This window comes from Chenopodium quinoa, unplaced genomic scaffold (genome assembly GCF_001683475.1).
Source record: "Chenopodium quinoa cultivar QQ74 unplaced genomic scaffold, ASM168347v1, whole genome shotgun sequence".
Taxonomy (NCBI): Eukaryota; Viridiplantae; Streptophyta; class Magnoliopsida; order Caryophyllales; family Amaranthaceae; genus Chenopodium; species Chenopodium quinoa.
Genome location: NW_018742684.1, coordinates 546037 through 566267, shown reverse-complemented (window position 1 = coordinate 566267; position 20231 = coordinate 546037). Strand labels below are relative to the sequence as shown.

General features: G+C 37.1%; 2 protein-coding genes across 2 annotated transcripts; one reads left to right on the top strand and one right to left on the bottom strand.

Annotated features, from left to right (window-relative positions):
* The first annotated feature begins 2950 nt into the window (after positions 1–2950).
* On the top strand, positions 2951–3725 carry LOC110722617 (protein ZGRF1-like). Its single transcript, XM_021901885.1, has 2 exons — positions 2951–3474; positions 3560–3725. The coding sequence occupies exons 1-2, from the start codon at positions 3310–3312 to the stop codon at positions 3701–3703; spliced, it is 309 nt and encodes a 102-aa protein (XP_021757577.1). The 5' UTR covers positions 2951–3309; the 3' UTR covers positions 3704–3725.
* A 510-nt stretch (positions 3726–4235) lies between these two features.
* LOC110722615 lies at positions 4236–6455 on the bottom strand. The gene is made up of 2 exons (XM_021901884.1): positions 4456–6455; positions 4236–4378 (listed from the first exon to the last, which is right to left on the bottom strand). Exons 1-2 carry the CDS (start codon positions 4929–4931, stop codon positions 4261–4263), a joined length of 594 nt encoding a protein of 197 aa, XP_021757576.1. The 5' UTR covers positions 4932–6455; the 3' UTR covers positions 4236–4260.
* Between the last annotated feature and the right edge of the window lie 13776 nt (positions 6456–20231).

Here is a 20231-nt window from a genome sequence, read left to right as displayed (position 1 = left end):
CACTTACAACATGCATATAAATTCAAAATCATATCCAACAATCCACAACATTCAAATAAATTCCAAATCAGGTATCCAATTACCTATAACATGCACATAAATCCCAATTCAGGTATCCAACAATCAATCAAATAAGCAAATACATTCCAATTCAAGTAAATCAATGAAACAGGATCATGCCATTTCATCCAAATTAAATACATACTCTACATAAATAATTGAACACACATAATCGCGCACCTAATATACCTGAAAAAAACCCTAAAATCGCACAAATATACAACATTTACATCATGAATTTAACTTAAAATCGCAAAGAAAAAAGAACATCACAACTGCACCAAATCAAGCAAAAATGAACAGTAGTAGTGCTAAAGTACCTGAATTGTGCTAGATTATCCTCTAATGATTTTGTAGACCAAAAAGATCGGCGCAATTCCCTTGCAAAACCCTTGGACTTCGTTGTGAATGATGCAGAGAGCAGAGGAGAGAGAGATGAAATTTGAACAAGGAGTTTGTTTTGTGTCAAATCGACATAAATGGAAGGGGAAGGGGTTTAATTATGGGTGATGGAGGGAAGGATTAAAAGGGGGCATTTTAGTCTTTTCACCTAATCTCAGCTTTTAACCTAGAATTACTAAGTTATTAACGTCTTATTAACATACTTAATCACGTCAATTATAAAGTCAAAACCTCAAGTGTATCAGCAGGAAGTCAAAAAAAAATGTGGTACCGCTGAGAAAAGTCAATACCTGGAGTGTATCAATGGGAATTTCCCTTTATTTTATTTCGTAAAAAATGGCCCCTTTCTCTGTCTTTATTAATGTCAGCCGTTTCTAGAGAAGTTAACCCAAACCCAAACATGTTACCAATGGGAACTAAATTAAGGTAATTGGGTCGGGTTTGGTTGAGTCGTGTCAAGTCAGGTTCAATTTAAGTTATTATTTAATAATGTTCAAACTGTTTATATATGTTTAAATTAAAGTTGAATTACTTTTAAATCGAATTGGTATTTTTTTTTTCTTTTGACAGGGTCAAATGACGTATATGGAAGTATTATCTTATACAGTGCCCCTGAAGTATTGACTTTTCCAAGCTGTGCCCATCCATTTTCAAAATTCTACGCTGTACCCCTAAGGAGCCTTTAGTGTTTACGATGTAACCCTACCCTAATCCCTCCGTTAACATAAGTTAACTTTTCGTTAACTTCAAAATAAATAAATTAAAAAAAAAATCCCAAAAACACCCAAACACCTTTCTCTCCTCCATCACAAGTACCCACCACCGCACCTCCAGCCGCACCGCTGCACTTTCGATCCACCTGCACCGCCGCACCACAGTGGCTCGCCCCTCTCTCCTCGACCCACCACCGCATCATCCTCCTCCCTCCTTCTCTCTCACTTCTCTTTTACTGCCAGATTTTTGACCATTTTTTGAAATTTTTGGGCGTAATTCGAACAATCTCGACCACTTAAACCATATACGTGCAGATTTTCATTGGAAAAATCAATTAAAACAAATTTATGTATTTAATCTCAATCTAATTGAACCAAAATTGATGATTTAACAATTAAAATCAAATAGGGGGAAAAATTAGGGTCTGGTGTCGTTTAATTGTTGTGGTGGTGCGATTGTGGTTGCGCTAATGTAGGGGTTGCTGGTGTTTTGTGATTTTAGGGGCTGAGGTGAGAGGAGAAGCTGGTCGGTGGCGTTTGCTGGTTCGTGCGGCTGGTCTGTTTTGGTGTGGAGTGCAGGGAGCAGTTGGGAGTAGGAATGTGGGTTTTTCGGTGCAGGAGGGGATCGGGGTGGCTGGTATTCTAGCGGGAAGTAGGCGGTCGAGGAGAGAGGGGCAAGCCACTGTGGTGCAGCTGGAGGTGTAGTGGTGGTTGGTGGGTAGTTGTGACTTGTGAGGGAGGAGAGAGAGGTGGTTGGTTTTTTTTTTTTTGTTTTTTTTTTTAATTATTTATTTTAAAGGTAACGGAAAGTTAACTTAAGTTAACGGAGGGATAAGGGTAGGGTTACATCGTAGACACTAAAAGTACCTTAGGGGTACAACGTAGAATTTTGAAAATGGGTGGGCACAGCTTGGAAAAGTCAATATCTCATGGGCACTGTATAGAAAAACTCTTGTTTCTTTTTGCTTGTTTCGTCATCTTTAGGAGGTGTGTGACGCGTGTCTAGACTCTGGGAATTGTTTCATTGCCTTCTAACTGGACTTAGAAAATAGTCTTTAGCTTAGGCCTTGTTTGGTTGACAAACAAATTCATGGGAATTTTGATTTCCTAGGAAATGGATTTATGCATGCTTGTTTGGTTGACAATAATGTAGGAACTAGAACTTCCTAGGAAGTTTCACTTCCCACAAAATGGAGGAATTAACTTACCTAGTCCCCCCTAGGTAAGTGGAACTTCCCATGGGAAGTGGAAATTCCCACATCCAACCAAACAATTTTTGGAAATTCTTAGGAATTACAATTTCTTAGGAATTGAGATTTCATGGGAATTTCTACTTCCCACATCCAACCAAACAAGGCCTTAATATGGTGTATTTGGAAATAATTAAGAATTTATTCGATTTCTTTAGTTTATACGTATTTACTTATAATGATAGTGGTCGTTGTCTACTTGTCTTATTATATAAAGTAAGGGTCTCCAAATTTAGTAAAAGTTATTATCATCTTGTGGAAATTCTTGTCTAATGAAGGTTTTGGTTCATTAGAAATTAGAATCAACTAATTTTAGTCAATGTCAACCCCAAATAAAGCAATAAATAAGGGGACAATCAAATAAAACCTTATAAAGCAAGAAATCAAAATATGTTGAAGATAACAGTTAATTGATTACGTACACACAGCGAAAATCAACCAAAGTTATAGACACATGAGTGTTTTGATTGTGCACTCGTGTAGTGTACTCATAAACTAAAGGAAAATTTGTCAAAAATAACACGACCTTTGGTCGGTCTTCCCTAAATAACACCACCTTTTGATTATTCCACAATAACACCACATTTCCTATACTTCTTTCCAAAATGGTACAAAATTATGGGTGACCTGATTTTGCAGGTAAACTTGATGACGTGGCCTGTATTTTGGGGTAAAGTCAAGGATTGACTTAAATTCCCCCTCCCCTTAGCCTACGTGGAATATAACAATTAGGTTATTTCCACTTTCTCTATAAAATACCCCCCTTCCCTGTTCTTTTCCCCTGTTCTTCTCTTCTCTGTTTTCTCCATCTCCTCTTTTCTTCCCTTTTTTTTTCTGTTCGTTCTTTCTTTCTCCATCTTCTTTTTCCATTCTTTGAACTGAGCATGGCTGCTAGGAGGTCTAATTCATACGCATCAGGTTCATCCTCAAGCAACAAAAGGGTTGGGAATGCGCAAGTTCGCTGCAATTGTGGGAAAGAAGCTCTAATTAAGACAGTGAGAAAAGGCCCTAATTTTGGGATGAAGTTCTATGGTTGTCCTATGTGGCCAGTAAGTTAAATCTAACTTTGTGTTGAGTTGTGGAAAATGGATTGATTGTGTATTTATTTTGTTTATTGATTTGTAATTTGTGTAGGACACTCAGTGCGATTTTTTCAAATGGGTAAATGAGCACACTGATGTTGAAGAGTACCAGTTCAAGTTGTTGGAAAAGGATACTATCATATGTGAATTAGAGGTTGAACAAAATTTCAGAGATGAAAAAATAAAGAAATTGTAGTTGAAGAAAGCTAAGTTGGAGGAATAATTGAAAGAAATGAAGAAAGAAGTCATTAAAATGAGGATTGAGTTAGAGAAATTGAATAGGACTGAAAAAACTTTGTATTTGGCAATGTTTGTTTCTTTGATGTTGTTTGTTGTTTTTTTTCTTAATTAGTTTGACTCATAACTAGGGGCTGTAATGGATGTGTTATGGATAAGCTATGTTGAATAATGTATGGAATTTGGTTAGTTTTTGTTTACAATTTGCACACTTGTTTTGACAGCACTTGTATAATCCTTGATGATAGCAAATTTTGCAAAAAATGACATAAAAAGTAGGCATGAAATTGGCATAAAAATTAGGCATGAAAATGACATAAAAATGACATTAAAATTAGGCCTTGATGACATAAACTGATCATAGTAGTTTGCAAATACATCAAAAGAGGCCCAACATTGTTTAATAGCACTTGTTCAAAGTGCACAACCACATCAAAATACACAGCATGTTTGTTTAACAGAAACAAATGAAAATAGTACTAGTTCCATGGACTAAAACATAAGTACACAAAAGTTTCATGATTCAGGTATAAACCACAGAAAAGACTTCAGCTCCATCAAGGATTCAGGCTGCACAAAGACTGATGCATCATAGGTCAGATATAGATCTCTGCCTTGCCCTTGTTGCTGGAACCTGAGACATAAAAAATTGGTAAGAAATTGGAAAAAAAAAAAAATACACAAAACATTCACGAAGCTGCATCAGCTTACCATTGGGTTTCCATCATCACCAAACAGGACACCAATTCCAATTGTTGACTTTGCTCTCCCTTTACCCCTAGCCCTTCCTCTCCCTTGTCCTGGAACTGGTGCCTCACCAGATTTAGAGCCTCTCTCTGCAACTCCCCTTCCTCTGCCCCTCCCTCTTCCCTGAGTTGCAGATTGGGATCTAGTAATGGTCTGAGACACACCTCTAGACCCCTCACCAGAGAGAATGAGCCTTCCACCCTTCCTAACTGACTGGGTTGTGCAGAAGTGTTGTGATGGGCAGAGGTTCCTATTGCAGTTGGGCCTGTTGCTGGAGTTGAAGATGAAGCTAACTGGGATTGTTGTGTTAGTACAGGTGTTGCTGCAGGTCCTTTTGGTCTTCCCTTGGCCTTTTTTGCAGGTGGTGCAATTGCTTCATAATCCTTCTCTTGACAGCCCCTCTTGTTGTGCCCCTTCTTGTTGCATTTGGAGCATGTCATCTCAATGGCTCAATATGTGCATGAAGTGTGTCATAATCATACTGCATAGCATACACAACAATATCCCTATTTTGAACCCCTAACTCACTCATCACTCTACATTCTTCATCCCCATGGATTACTCTCAAACCTTTGTCCACACTCAACCCAGGAATTTGGTAAAACAGTTGATTCACCCAATCCATCCCACTTTGCTTCCTAAACTCAAGCAACTCCCAATAACAGAGTTCATCTGGGTCTATAACAAAATTAGTACACTCCCCACCCTTATACTTCAATTCACCATTCTTACCCAATTCAAATTCACCCCCATGCCAGAATCTGACAGTCAAACTGTCAAAATTCTTACTCTTTGCAACCTATAATTAGACACCACAATTAGGCTACAAACAACAGTGCATGCATCACATCAATACTACACCAAAACCGTAATCCTACCTACATCAATAATCTAACTAATCAACAAACATTCATCACAACAAGCATTTCAAAAAAAATATATATACCACTGATTCCTCAAATTGCCCAGCACAATAATAACCAAGTAAACAAACTAAATTGCATAATTAATCACTTCAAATTGAAATTTAAATGCATCCAATTCATAATCCAAAACACCACAATCAATTTCAAAGTATTTAAACAAAAAAAATCGTACCTTTTTCTTAGGCATTTACACAAAATATCGAAACTTTACTTCCTTCAATCTGCAACAATCGTACTCAATCAACCACCAAAGTTTCCGCAATTAATTTTTGATCTTCAATTGAATTATGATGCCTTCGTTTTTCAGACAGAAGAATTGGAGAGAGAGTGAAATTGAGAGGGAAATGATTTAAAGAGGGAAACAGAAAGTAGTTGAGGAATTTAATTCCACGTAGGCTAAGGGGAGGGGGAATTTAAGTCAATCCTTGACTTTACCCCAAAATCAGGTCACCTATAATTTTGTACCATTTTGGGAAGAAGTATAGGAAAGGTGGTGTTATTGTGGAATAATCAAAAGGTGGTGTTATTTAGGAAAGACCGGCCAAAGGTCGTGTTATTTTTGACAAATTTTCCTAAACCAAATCGAACACTTCTTCATGTCCAAACCCTACAACTCTTCCTTTGCTCTTATTATTACTTTACATGTTAACTAATTTAATAAGTTTAGTTAAAGTAATAAATAGATCCATAATTTGAGATAAAAAAAAAAAAAAAAAAAAAAAAAAAAAAAACCGGATCAGCTAGAGCCGCTTTGGACCGTTGTGACGAAGTATCAACAACGACCTCAAAGGGGTCAATAAGAAACAAACCAACCCATAAATTGCTCTTTAAGAGGTACACTAATACAAAAATAAGTAGGTTCTAGAGGCTTTACGTGAAGGCCAATAGTAAAAGAACGTGAAAGCAAGCAATTCGCCTTCCAATTCTGATGGGACAAAGCTTATTTGGACATTTGGTATATTTTTCTCAATCTTGATACTTTCTTCGTCATTTTATAATCAATTGAATCTTTCAAAGTGAAATTACAGTTGAACTACACTTATCATTCATTAATTCTGAGTATCTTTATTAGTCATTAGATGTGTGACATGTGGATATTTTTTTTAGCCATGATTTCTGCTCCTACATTTTGTAATTTTCTACAATACTTTTCTTTGGTACAAAATAGTACATACAAATATATTGATTAATGATATTGTAGTATAAGGTTTGTCACGGAATTCTAATGACCAAAGATTTTGACAATCTGATATTTTCTTATTCGTTAAGTATAGGTTATTCAATGGGACATACTGTCGACTTCATTGAAATGGGATGTTTTTTCATACTATGCTTATTGTTAGGGAAGTTTATTTTTGTTACAATTTTTTTTAACTTAATATTATGCATGTAGACATGTACTACGTAGTTACTTAATTTAGGGGCTGTTCACATTTACTGAACTGAGCTGAACTGAACTGAACTGAACTGATTGGAGCTGAACCATACTGAACTAAACCGATTGGAGCGAGCTGAACTGAACTGAACTTAGCTAAAATGATTTTATGAGAGAAGGAAATTAGGAGCTGAACTGAACTGAACTTATTGGAGTTGAACTAAACTGAATTGAACTGATTGGACTGAATTGAACTGAATTGAAATTAAGTAAATGTGAACAGACCCTTAATGACCCTTAATTTACCGATTTACAACTTGCGCCGATTTCATTAACTCAAACTTACCACAAACATTTATGACAACATATAATGATCATATATGGTTCCAAACGGCATTATATGACCCCGAGATGTATCTCCTAAAATCTCAAAACTTTCCGACACCGGTGCCTCGAAACATCCCAAATTTCTCAAAAAGCGTGGATTTCAATTTTGGAATTTTTTAACTTTTTTTTTCGCACGGAAATAAAAATTGCCGAAATGTTTCCATAGTCCTTAATACCCTCTAGTAGTCCAATTGGGTGGGTGGATCCATCCAATTTACCGGTTTACAACTTGCACCAATTTCATTAACTCAAGCCTACTACGAACATTTATAACAACAAATAATGATTATATATGGTTCCAAACGACATTATATGACCCTGAGATATTATATCCCCTAGAATTTCAAAACTTTTTGACACTAGGCCACAAGACCTCCAAAATTTCTCAAAAGTGTGGAGATTAGCCTTCAATTTTGGAATTTTTTGACTTTTTTTGCTCGGAAATAAAAATTGTCAAAATGTTTACCATGATCCCTAATACCCTCTGGGAGTCTAATTGGTTGGGTGGAACCATCCAATTTTTCCTTTAAACGGCCAATTTACCATTTACAACTTGCACCAATTTTATTAATTCAAGCCTACCACGAACATTTATGACAACATATAATGATCATATATGGTTCCAAACGGCATTATATGACTCCGAGATGTATCTCCTACAATCTCAAGCCTTTTCGACACCAAGTCCCGAAATCTAAAAAATTTCTCAAAATGCATGGATATTAGCCTTCAACTTTGGAATTTTTTTACTTTTTTTTGCCAGGAAATAAAAATTGTCGAAATGTTTACCATGGTCCTTAATACCCTCTTGGAGTCCAATTGGGTGGGTGGAACCATCCAATTTGCCTTTAAACGGTTACCAATTTACAACTTGCACCGATTTCATTAAATCAAGCCAACCACGAACATTTATGACAACATATAATGATCATAAATGGTTCCAAACGGAATTATATGACCCCAAGATCTATTCCCTGAAATTTCAAGACTTTTCGACACTGGGCCCTGAAATCTCCAAAATTTCTCAAAAGCCTTCAATTTTGGAATTTTTTGACCTTTTTTTTCCCGAAAACATAATTGTCGAAATGTTTACCATGATCCCTAATACCCTCTGGGAGTCCAATTGGTTGGGTGGAACCATCCAATTTGCCTTTAAACGACCAATTTACCGATTTACAACTTGCACCGATTTCATTAATTCAAGCCTACCATGAACATTTATGACAACATATAATGATCATATATGGTTCCAAACGACATTATATGACCCCCAGATTTATTCCCTAAATTCTCAACACTTTGCGACATCGGGTCCCGAAACCTCTAAAATTTCTCAAAAAACGTGGACAACCTTCAATTTTGGAAAATTTTGACTTTCTTTCGCCAGAAAATAAAAATTGCTGAAATGTTTACTATGGTCTCTAATACCCTCCGCTAGTCCAATTGGGTGGGTGGAACCATCCAATTTTCCTTTAAACGGCCAATTTACCGGTTTACAACTTGCATTGATTTCATTAACTCAAGCCTACCACGAACATTTATGACAACAAATAGTGATCATATATGGTTCCAAATAACATTATATGACCCCGAGATGTATTGTCTAGATTTTCGACAACGGGCCTTGAAACCTCCAAATTTTATCAAAAAGCGTGGACATTAGCCTTTAATTTTGGAATTTTTAGACTATTTTTCGCCCAGAAATAATAATTGCCAAAATGTTTACCATGGTCCCTAATACCTTTTGGGAGTCCAATTGGGTGGGTGGAATCATCTAATTTGCCTTTAAACAGCCTATTTACCGGTTTAAAACTTGTACCGATTTCATTAACTCAAGCCTACCACGAACATTTATGACAACAAATAATGATCATATATGGTTCCAAACAACATTAAATGACCCTGAGATGTATCCCCTAGAATTTCAAGACTTTTCGACACAGGCTTCGAATCCTCCAAAATTTCTCAAAAAGTGTGATATTAGCCTTCAATTTTGAAAATTTTTTACTTCTCTTTTCCCCCAAAAATAAAAATTTCCGAAATTTTTACCATGGTCCCTAATACCGTCCGAGAGTCCCATTGGGTGGGTGGAACCATCCAATTTGCCTTTAAACGACCAATTTAATTACCGGTTTACAAATTGCACCGATTTCATTAGCTCAAGCCCACCACGAACATTTATAAAAACAAATAATGATCATATATGGTTCCAAACAGCATTATATGACCACGAGATGTATCCCCTAAAATTTCAAGACTTTTCGACACCGGGCCCCGAAACCTCCAAAATTTTTCAAAAAACATGCATATTAGTCTTTAATTTTGTAATTCTTTGACTTTTTTTACGCCCGGAAAATAAAATTGCTGAAATGTTTACCATGGTCCCTAATATCCTCCGGGAGTCCAATTAGGTTGGTGGAATCATCCAATTTGCCTTTAAACGGCCAATTTAATTACCGGTTTACAACTTGCACGTATTTCATTAACTCAAGCCTACTACGGACACTTATGACAACATATAATGATCATATATGGTCCCAAACGACATTATATGACCCCGAGATGTATCCCATAGAATTTCAAGACTTTTCGACACCGGGCCCCGAAACCTCTAAAATTTCTCAAAAAGCGTGGATATTAGCCTTCAATTTTGGAATTTTTCGACTTTTCTTTCGCCCGAAAATAAAAATTGCCGAAATGTTTACCATGGTCCCTAATATCCTCCGGGAGTCCATTTGGGTGTGTGGAACCATTCAATTTGCTTTTTAACGGCCAATTTACCGGCTTACAACTTGCACGGATTTACCGGTTTACAACGACCAATTTAATTAACTTGCACCGAACCCGACTTTGACCGAAACTGACCCAAACCCGTTTTAACCCGGCAAAACCCGAATTTAACTCGACTTGTTACTAACCTGGCCTGAATTCAACCCGACCCGTTCCTAACCCGACTCGAAAATAACCCGACTTGTTATTGACCTGACCCAAATTCAACCTGACTTGTTATTGACCCGACCCGAATTTTACCTTACCTATTACTTACCCAAACCAAAAATTCAACCCGATCTGTTACTAACTCGACTCGAAATTAACACGACTTGTTATTGACCCGACCTAAATTCAACCCAAATTGTTCCTGACCCGATTTCAAGTCACCTTTAGACCACCTTATTATTGTTGATCAAAATATTTTTTTTAGGGAGACCAAGTCGTTCCAGACCAGCAAAAGAAAGGAGCATCATCTTCAAATTTAAGAGTTAATAATAGTATATATTTGTTGTATGGCCAAAGGAGATAATTATCTTCCTAAATTATAGACTATTGTTCCCAAGTATATTGCCATACATATTAAGCTTGATAAAAATGATAATTATCTATTTATAGTTAGTTGAACCCGAATATGACCTGACTTGGAAATGATCTGACCTGATTGTAACCTGCAAATTACTGACTTGAACATAAACCCGACTTGAATCCGAGAATGACCCGACTTGGAAATGACCCAACCTGATTATAACCCGAAAATTATTGACTTGAACCGAACCCGACTTGAACCCAAGAATGACCCGACCTGATTATAATCTACAAATTATTGATTTGAACCAAACCCGACTCAAACTCGAGAATGACCCGAACTGATTCTAACTCGCAAATTATTGACTTGAACCGAACCCGACTCGAACCCGAGAATTACCCTAACCCGTTTTAACCCGTGAAAAGCTGAAAACCCAAATTAAACCCGACCTAGTGTTCACCCGACCCGAATGTAACCCGACCTGTTATTAACTCGACCCAAACCCGATAAGAAGTATGACCCGACGTGACCCGACTCAAGCATGACCCAACCCAAATCCGACCCACATAAGTTGTGGAATTAATCTGAGTTGACCCAACCCGAGTTAACTCGACCCACTATTACCCGACCCAAACCCGACCCGTTTACCTGAATTGATAGCTCTACTTGGGACTTTGCCCTTCTTTTTCAAACACCCCCCTTTCCCCAAAAAAGAAAGAAAAATGATAAGTACTAACCTACCATGTGTTATTGTTAGAGCTGTCAATTCGGGTAAACGGGTCGGGTTTTTGTGAGTCGGTCATCTCGGGTCGGGTCAATACGGGTTAATGTCATAACATATGCGGGTCGAGTTCGGGTTGGGTCATCCTTGAGTCGGGTCATGTCGGGTCATACATCTTATCGGTTTTGGGTCGGGTTTAGGTCGGGTTAGTAGAAGGTTGGGTTACATTCGAGTCGGGTGAAAAATAGGTCGGGTTAAATTCGGGTCTTTACGAGTTTAAACGAGTTAGAGTTGTTCTCGTGTTCGAGTCGGGTTCAGTTCAAGTCAATTATTTACGGGTTATAATCAGGTCGGGTCAATCTCGGGTTCAAGTCGGGTTCGGTTCAAGTCAATAATTTGCAGGTCAATTCAAAGTCAGGTCATTCCCGCGTTCGAGTCGGATTCGGTTCAAGTCAATAATTTGCGGAAAACATGTTTCGTCCCTGAAATTCGTCCCTAAAAACATGTTGTGAAACTAACCTCTTAAAATTCAAAGTGAAATATTGAAGGAATAAAGTTAGGATTCAATTTTCGTTCCAATACCAACATGAGATAACGACCTATACATATTGATTCAATAACAAGTCGAGTTGAATTTGGGTCGGGTCAATAACAAATCGGGTTGATTCGGGTTAGGTTTGTAACAAGTCGGGTTGAAATTCGAGTCGGGTTTGTAACTGGTCGGGTTAAATTCGGGTCGGGTTAGGACCAAATCGAGTTGAATTCGGGTCGGGTTAAGAACAGGTCGGGTTGAATTCGGGCTTTGACGGGTTAAAACGGGTTTGGGTCAATTTCGGTTCAGATCGAGTTCGATTCAGGTCAATAATTTACGAATTACATTCGGGTCTGGTCGTCTCTAGGTTGGTTAATGTTCGGGTTCGGGTCTCAAATACTCGGGTCAAGGGTTGGTTTCAGGTCGGGTTCGGGTCACCATTTTTTTCGGGTTCAGATGGGTCGGTTAATATGTCGGGTTAGGGTCAGTATTTCGGATCGGGTCAGCTTTTGACAACTCTAGTTATTGTAGCTATTAAAATAAATCCATAAAGGATTTAAAAAAAAAAAAAAAAAAAAACTAAAGTGAAAAAATTACTGATAAAAAAAATACACTTAAAAACACTAAAGTGCAATTAGGTATTTTAAAACACCAAACAATAGATATATCTCAAAAAAAAAAATCCTTTATAAGTTTATCACACCGTTATTGGGGCATAATTTTTTATTTTATAAATTTTATTTTATTTTTTATTGAAACAATTGAGGGCATAAATTAATGTATGTTAAAAATTAGGATTTTTTAGATTTTAACACCTGATAAAAACGGAAAAATTGAAATTAACACCTCCAAAAAAAAATTATTTTAACACCTCTTAAAAAAATTTAAATTAGAAGTTACCACCAAAATCATAGTTCAGTTGACGGAACTGTTACTGGGTCCCACTCTAACGGATAGTTTTTTGAATTCCCTCTATATATGCACGATTCTCCCCAATTCTCCCCTATTTTAACCTAATCTTTGTTTGAAACTGATCGATTTGCTTCAAAATAACTCAAATTACTGGATTAATTGGTTTTATTTTAGTTCGTGGAAGACATTGAAACTACTGAAGCAGGTATTTGGGTTTAATTTATACAAATGCAACGAATTATGTTGAATCAAATTGGGTAAATTTAGGTTGGTTGTCTGTTAATTATGTAATAAATTCATTAGTGAAGGTTCAATGGGCACTCAAGAGGGGGGGGGGGTGAATTGAGTGTTAAGTAATCGTTGGCTAATTTTGCTTCTTTTCGGATTATGTGTGAGGAACCAGTTGTGCTGGTTCCCGTACGCAGCGGAATATAAATAAGCAATAAAGAAGACAACAAATTTAACGAAACAAAGCAATAAAGAACACAACAAATTTAACGAGGTTCAGCCAACTCAGGCCTACGTCCTCCTATCCTAAGTTCTTTATTAATCTACTCCGAAAAACAAAGACAAAGAACACTCTGCTGTTCCCTACTCCGGGAACCAGCAAACCCCACACTCTACTCCGAGTGTGCTCTCGACTTACACTCGTAAGCCCAATGTGTTTGAACTCACAAACACTCACCCAGCCTTTAACCCCTTTGTTAAAGACTCAATACAAGAATCAAAAACTCCCCTTTTGATCTCACTTCTACGAAGCTAATTAAGAGAAAAAGTTTAAGTACTAGAATGCTCTTGTATATGACTTGATGAATGGGATTAGTGCTTAAGTATATGCTCTCAAATAATTGCTCTTTTTGATTTCTGGAGAGGCACACGAAATATGTGAAATAAGATGAGTTTATATAAGCTTAGATTCCTAAAACCTAGTTTCCTTAAATCACACAATCTTAGAGAATAAGATATAATGTAATTTTAGGAAAGTTTTTATCTTATTTGATTTAATCACAAAGATAGAATCAATTAAGATAAATACTCCTAGATTTTAGGTAACCAAGAATATTTCATCTTATTTCCAGCTGCACAAAATATTTTCAAGATAATCTTTTCGAAAAAATCTTTTTGTAAAATCTTTTTCCAAAACGGCAGCTCGAATACAGTGAACCTGGTTCCCCGACCTGGTTCCCTGAATTGAAACATGTTATGAAACCTGTTCCAACTTTGTACCAGATTTCATATCATACTTCAATATATTTTTAAGCACTTATATAACCCAAACATGCAAGCATACTACGGAGCATATTACATGAAAACCTAGATAACATATTAAAGCATAAATCGTCTTTTCTTCATGTAATCTTCAAGACTTGAATCTTCCTTGAATACTTCTATTATGAGCAAACAATCTTTCTTCGAAATATCTTCGAAAGGCTTCTATGCTCCAAGTCTTGGAATCAACTCAACTACTGCACATGTAACATGGTTAATGCACAATAAAGAGTATGTGACTGCTTTACCACGTAGCAACCATGGAAACATTACATACTGGTTCCCTACCAGTACATAACACTTTTATCATATAACTGTTCCCTGTATAAAGACAAGTTAGTTCAATAAGAAAACTCATGTAAGTAATAACTTGTCTGGGGAAACAGTGTTCTATGTTAGCTGGTTCCCCCAACTGTATCGAACACTTTCAAGGACCTGTTTCCCTTAGCTGTTTGTCATCATTCAAAACTATCAATCAAAACCTAAGGGACTCAACAAATTCCCCCTTTTTGATGATGACAAACTCTTGAAGTTCCTGAACCTGTGAACATGCTCAAAAGGAAAACCGTCAAAAACTTCAAGGACTCAAGACAAGGACTCAAGACTCTTTGGAACAAGTCAGTTAGGCCAACTGGTTCCCTAAACATAAAATAGAAAATACGAAATAAAAAGACTCAAACTGACTCAATCTAAACTAGCTAAACCTTAGGCTTCAACTTCAGACTACTTCCCCCTTTTGGCATCATTAAAAAGTATCCACAAGTAAAAGCAATGTGCACAAGTTAATGTGCTTATCCATACAATGGCATCAACCACCATTCAAGCATTATGCTGCAAAAAGAGATTAGTCAAACAGTTCATACCATAGCAGAGTTAGTAGTTCATACAAGCCAACAAAGTTCAACCAAAGAAGCCCAAATCCATCCAAAAAGAAAGTTCATGGAATGGAGAGAAGTAGACAGACCAACAAAATCAGTTATTTTAGAATAAACATGAGGGTGAGGAAACAAGAACAGAAACAGCATCACTCCTCATCATCATTCTCGTTCCCTTCCTCCTCCTCAAACTTTGCAACATCTTCTGTATTATCATCTGATTCCTCTTCATCTTTGTCACCATGCTCTGCTTAAACCAAAATCATTGTATTACTAAGCATATTCTTGTGATTCCCCAATCTGTTTCAAAACCACTTCCTGACCTGCTGGTTCCTCTTTTTTTTTTTTTTTTTTTTTTTTTTTTTTTTTTTTTTATAAATCATGAGAGATATGTACTGATTCAGAATGTTCTCCTTGTTGCATAACGAGTGCAAAACTAGCATCACATCAATCAAGCAAGGAGGTTCTTGCTGGTACCCTTTTTCTCTTGGTTCCTGGAACAGCGTCAATGGACTGTTCCTCCTGCACCTTCTCAGTGAACTTCTTTAATTGAGTTACTCTACTTCGTACCATGGTCTTAGCAGTGGGTGTCTCCTCATAATAACCAACAACCTCTATTTCATCCTTTTCACTTTGACTTTTCTGAATTTCCTCCAACTTCGGGCTTAAGGACATTTATGCTTCCTTCTGATGTTCCCCCTGAGACTGAGCTGGTTCCTTGAGTGAACAGTAACCAAATGAACAATGATGAATTTAAAGCATACGAGAGAGAGAAAGAGAATTTCGAGTGATGATGATTGATGATCTGCACAAAGGGTTAGTGTATATTTTAACAATGAAGCACAAAGAGAGAAGAAGGAAAGAAAAGAGTTAGTTGAGCCAATAAAAAGCAACTGTAAAGGATATTTTTAAAATTGAAATCAAAAATTTGGTAATTATCTTTTACCATAATTATCTCAACCAACTATAAATAAGGCATATGATATGTTTGCCTTTTATATGGGATTAAATAACTGAAATAAGATAAATTCCTTCCAAAAGGAAATATCTTATAGTAATCTTCCGAAAATAAAAGATATTATCGGATGACATATCAGAGCTGGTCTGCTGTTTCCCTTTGCTGGTACCTGTATAGAACCATGTCACGCTGTTTCTGGCAATTCAGCCTGATTTCACCTGTTTCTTACAACAATGATTCTCAATCCTTTTGAGATTTTGAACCATCTACACAACACTTGAAAGATATCAACATAAGTATGTACACACACTATACAAGAGAATACCATTCTAACCAATCATTGAAGGAAGTAATTGAAGCCAATACCTAAAGTCTAACTAGACCTAAAAGGACTCTTAACCTACAAAAAGACTCTCTACACAAAGGCTTTGTGAAGATATCAGCAATTTGATCTTCACTTTTACAAAACAACATCTCCACCAATCCTTTTTCCACATTGTCTCTTAAAAAATGGTGTCTTATTTCAATGTGTTTTGTCTTGGAGTGTTGCACAGGATTCTTTGAAATATTGATTGCACTAGTGTTATCACAGAAAATAGGAACACTTTTATAAATAACACCAAAATCTTTCAGCTGGTTCCTTATCCACAGTAGCTGGGAACAGCATGAAGCTGCAGCTATATATTCAGACTCTGCCGTGGATAGGGCCACTGAATTTTGCTTTTTAGAACCCCATGAAATTAGACAAGAGCCAAGAAAGTGTGCCATACCTGATGTGCTCTTTCTATCAACTAAGAAACCAGCATAATCTGCATCTGTGTATCCAATAAGATCAATGGTACTGCCTTTGGGGTACCACAATCCCAGATTTGCTGTTCCTACAAGATACCTAAGTATCCTTCTAACAGCCTTCAAGTGAGATTCCTTTGGATTGCTTTGAAACCTAGCACACAAACCAACAGAAAACACAATGTCAGGTCTACTAGCTGTTAGGTAAAGTAGAGAACCTATCATTCCTCTATAAAGAGAAGCTTCAACATCTTTTCCCTTAAGATCAGCATCTAATTTTGTAGATGGGGGAACAGGTGTATCATAAGCTTTGCTGTTCTCCATGCCGAATTTTTTCAGCAACTCTTTTAAGTACTTTTGTTGATGGATCATTATTCCATCATCCATTTGCTTAATCTGCAGCCCTAGGAAGAATCCTAGTTCTCCCATCATGCTCATTTCAAATTCACTCTGCATAAGATTAGCAAATTCATCACATAAAACCTGATTAGTAGCACCAAATAAAATATCATCAACATAAATTTGTACTACAATCAAGTGTTTCCCCCTGGTTCTTATGAACAAGGTCTTGTCTACTGTTCCCCTCTTGTAATCATTTGCCATCAAGAAATTGGACAATCTTTCATACCAAGCCCTCGGAGCTTGTTTCAACCCATATAATGCTTTGTCCAACTTGTACACATGTTGGGGGAACAGTGCATCTTCAAAACCAGGTGGCTGCTCCACATATACTTCTTCCTTTAAATATCCATTGAGGAAGGCAGTCTTTACATCCATCTGAAACAGCTTAAAATTCATGTGAGCAGCATAAGCAATTAAAATCCTAATAGCCTCTAGCCTAGCTACTGGTGCAAACGTCTCATCATAGTCAATTCCTTCTTGTTGATTGTACCCTTGCACCACTAGCCTTGCTTTGTTTCTGACTATAGTACCAAGGTCATCTAACTTGTTTCTAAAGACCCATCTAGTGCCAATGACTGATCTTTCCTTGGGACGGGGAACCAGGTGCCAAACCTGGTTCCTCTGAAACTGATTTAACTCATCTTGCATAGCTAGTACCCAATCAGGATCAGTCAATGCCATTTTATAGTCAGTAGGCTCTACATTAGACAGGAAAGAATAGAAAGCACAAAAGTTTTGAAAAACATTTGTTCTCGTTTGAATCCCCTTATTTATATCACTAATTATTTGATCAGTGGGATGAGAAGATTGATATCTATAACTTTTAAAATTAAGACTGTTTTGTGCTTTCTCATTAAGTTGGGAACCAGCATGTTCATGGATCTCTCCTTCTTCTGAGGAGCCAGGAGGATTCACATTCATGCTGTTTCCTCTATCATTACTTACCTCAGGTTCAGGGGTGGTACCTTCTTCTGTTCCCCCTGAACTCATTACCTGTCTATTATTTGAGGAACCATCAGGACTTGGTTCCCCTTCAGAGTCCTCATTATCTTCATTTTCTTCTCTAGGCACTTCATCATTATCATCTGGTGGAGTATTTGGTAGGCCTAGATCTGCTTGCACTTCATCCGTGGGACCAGTATACTGGTTCCCCGTGAAATCCATCAATCCAATCACTTCATCAGGTTGTACCTGCGCAATCTCAGAAGACATGTTAAATTCATCAAAAATGACATGGACACTCTCCTCAACACGAAGAGTCCTTTTATTAAAGACTCTATATGCTTTGCTGTGAGAAGAGTATCCAAGGAAGATTCCCTCATCACTTCTAGAATCAAATTTATCAAGCTGGTCCTTCCCATTATTATGCACATAACATTTACATCCAAAAATGCGAAAATATGTAATGTTGGGCTTTCGACCTTTAAGAAGTTCATAGGGAGTCTTATTTAACTTTGGTCTAATGAGACCTCTATTCAATATATAGCAAGCAGTGTCAACAGCTTCTCCCCAAAAACTCTTTGGGAGACCACTCTCAATGAGCATCGTCCTCGCCATCTCCTCAAGAGTTCTATTCTTCCTTTCTACAACACCATTTTGTTGAGGTGTTCTAGGGGCTGAGAAGTTGTGATTAACTCCATGTTCCCTACAATAATCAATAAAGTTAGCATTTTCAAATTCAGTACCATGGTCTGATCTTACCGAGACCAGCTTGTGGGTGAGCTGGTTCTCCACTTGTTTCACCAATGTTACCCATTCTTCAAACGTTTCATCCTTTGTGTGTAACATCATTACCCAAGTGTACCTGGAATAATCATCAACCATAACACAGACATATCTATGACCTCTTCGACTTTGTACTCTCATGGGACCACACAAATCAATGTGTACAAGTTCGAAGGGTCTACTGGTACTCAAAACAGTTTTAGACTTAAAAGAATTTTTGACCTGTTTCCCCCTTACACATTCAGAACAAACTTTATCAGCTTCATACTTAATGTTAGGAAGGCCTACAACTAAGTCACGTGTTTTAAGTTTGTTTAGAAGTGTTAGGCTAGCATGTCCAAACCTCTTATGCCAAATCCATTGATTATTGTCAGAAACAGCTCTCAAACAGATGGACTTGTCTTGAGGGATTTTATCTAAGAAGGTAATGTAAACATCATGCTTCCTGGTTCCCTCACATACAAGTTCTCCTGTTTGTGAGTTAACTATGTGACATAGGTTGGCTTGAAACTCAACTATATTACCTTTGTCACATAATTGAGAAATACTCAAGAGATTATGTTGCAAGCCTTCAACATAATAAACATCATCTATTGCGTTAGAAAGTGTCTTACCAACCTTACCTAAACCAGTGATGGTTCCCTTGTTGTTATCCCCAAAGGTGACACTTCCTCCATCAAAGGCCACTAGTGAAAGGAATTGATCTTTATCCCCGGACATGTGTCTTGAGCAACCACTGTCCAAATACCAATAGGTGTCTCCCTTCACTCTAGCCTGCAAGAGCAAATCAAACATTAGTTTTAGGAACCCAAACATACTTGGGTCCCTTTTCAACAACATTAACATCTTGTTGATCCTTTCTTCTCCACACATATTTTACACCCTTGCTGTTCTTATTAGCACTAATTTTCTTAGCTGGACATTCATGTATCTTATGTCCATTTTTACCACAATGAAAACACACATGCATTTCTTTAGTCATGACATACTTGCCTCGTTGATATTCTTTGATCCAGGTGGTTTCTCTGGGAGACCAGTTAGTCCTGGTTCTCTGTCTAGTATAACCAAGACCAACTTTTCCTCTGTTTCCTCTTGATGAAGTCAGGTAATTTAAGGATTCTTGAGCATTCAATAATTTGTCCACATGTCTATGACTATCATTAAGTTCTTTTTCTCTGGTTTCAAGTGTTTTAGTTAACAATTCGTTTTTCTCTTTAAGAAAATCAAAGTTACTTTTTAAAGCTTCGAATTGTAGATTAAGTTTTGAAACCATAGAGTCAATAGACATGTCAACAATCACTGGTTGCTTGTCCTTTTTCAGTTGATTGATTTCCGCATGCAAATCACAAATATTACTTTCATACTTATCAATCGTATTACTGACATCTACACTGGTACCTGTAGGGGAAACAGTGAACTGTGCAGCTTTAAGTGAAGCAATTTCCTTGTGAGAGTTTTCCAGGTTGTAAGCCAATGTTTCAAAGGCCTTCAACAAGGAAGTTCTAGTACACGAATTTGCTTTACTTATAGCTACTGAAAAATCAAGAGTATCACTAGTGGTTGATAAGTCT

What these genes read in the sequence shown, in the direction of transcription:
- LOC110722617 (XM_021901885.1), top strand. Translation starts at nt 3,310, where the DNA reads ATGGCTGCTAGGAGGTCTAATTCATACGCATCAGGTTCATCCTCAAGC. An exon ending in ATGGTTGTCCTATGTGGCCA is followed by an intron (nt 3,475 to 3,559) that starts GTAAGTTAAATC and finishes TAATTTGTGTAG; the next exon opens with GACACTCAGTGCGATTTTTT.
- LOC110722615 (XM_021901884.1), bottom strand. Translation starts at nt 4,931, where the DNA reads ATGACATGCTCCAAATGCAACAAGAAGGGGCACAACAAGAGGGGCTGT. An exon ending in GTGATGATGGAAACCCAATG is followed by an intron (nt 4,379 to 4,455) that starts GTAAGCTGATGC and finishes TTTATGTCTCAG; the next exon opens with GTTCCAGCAACAAGGGCAAG.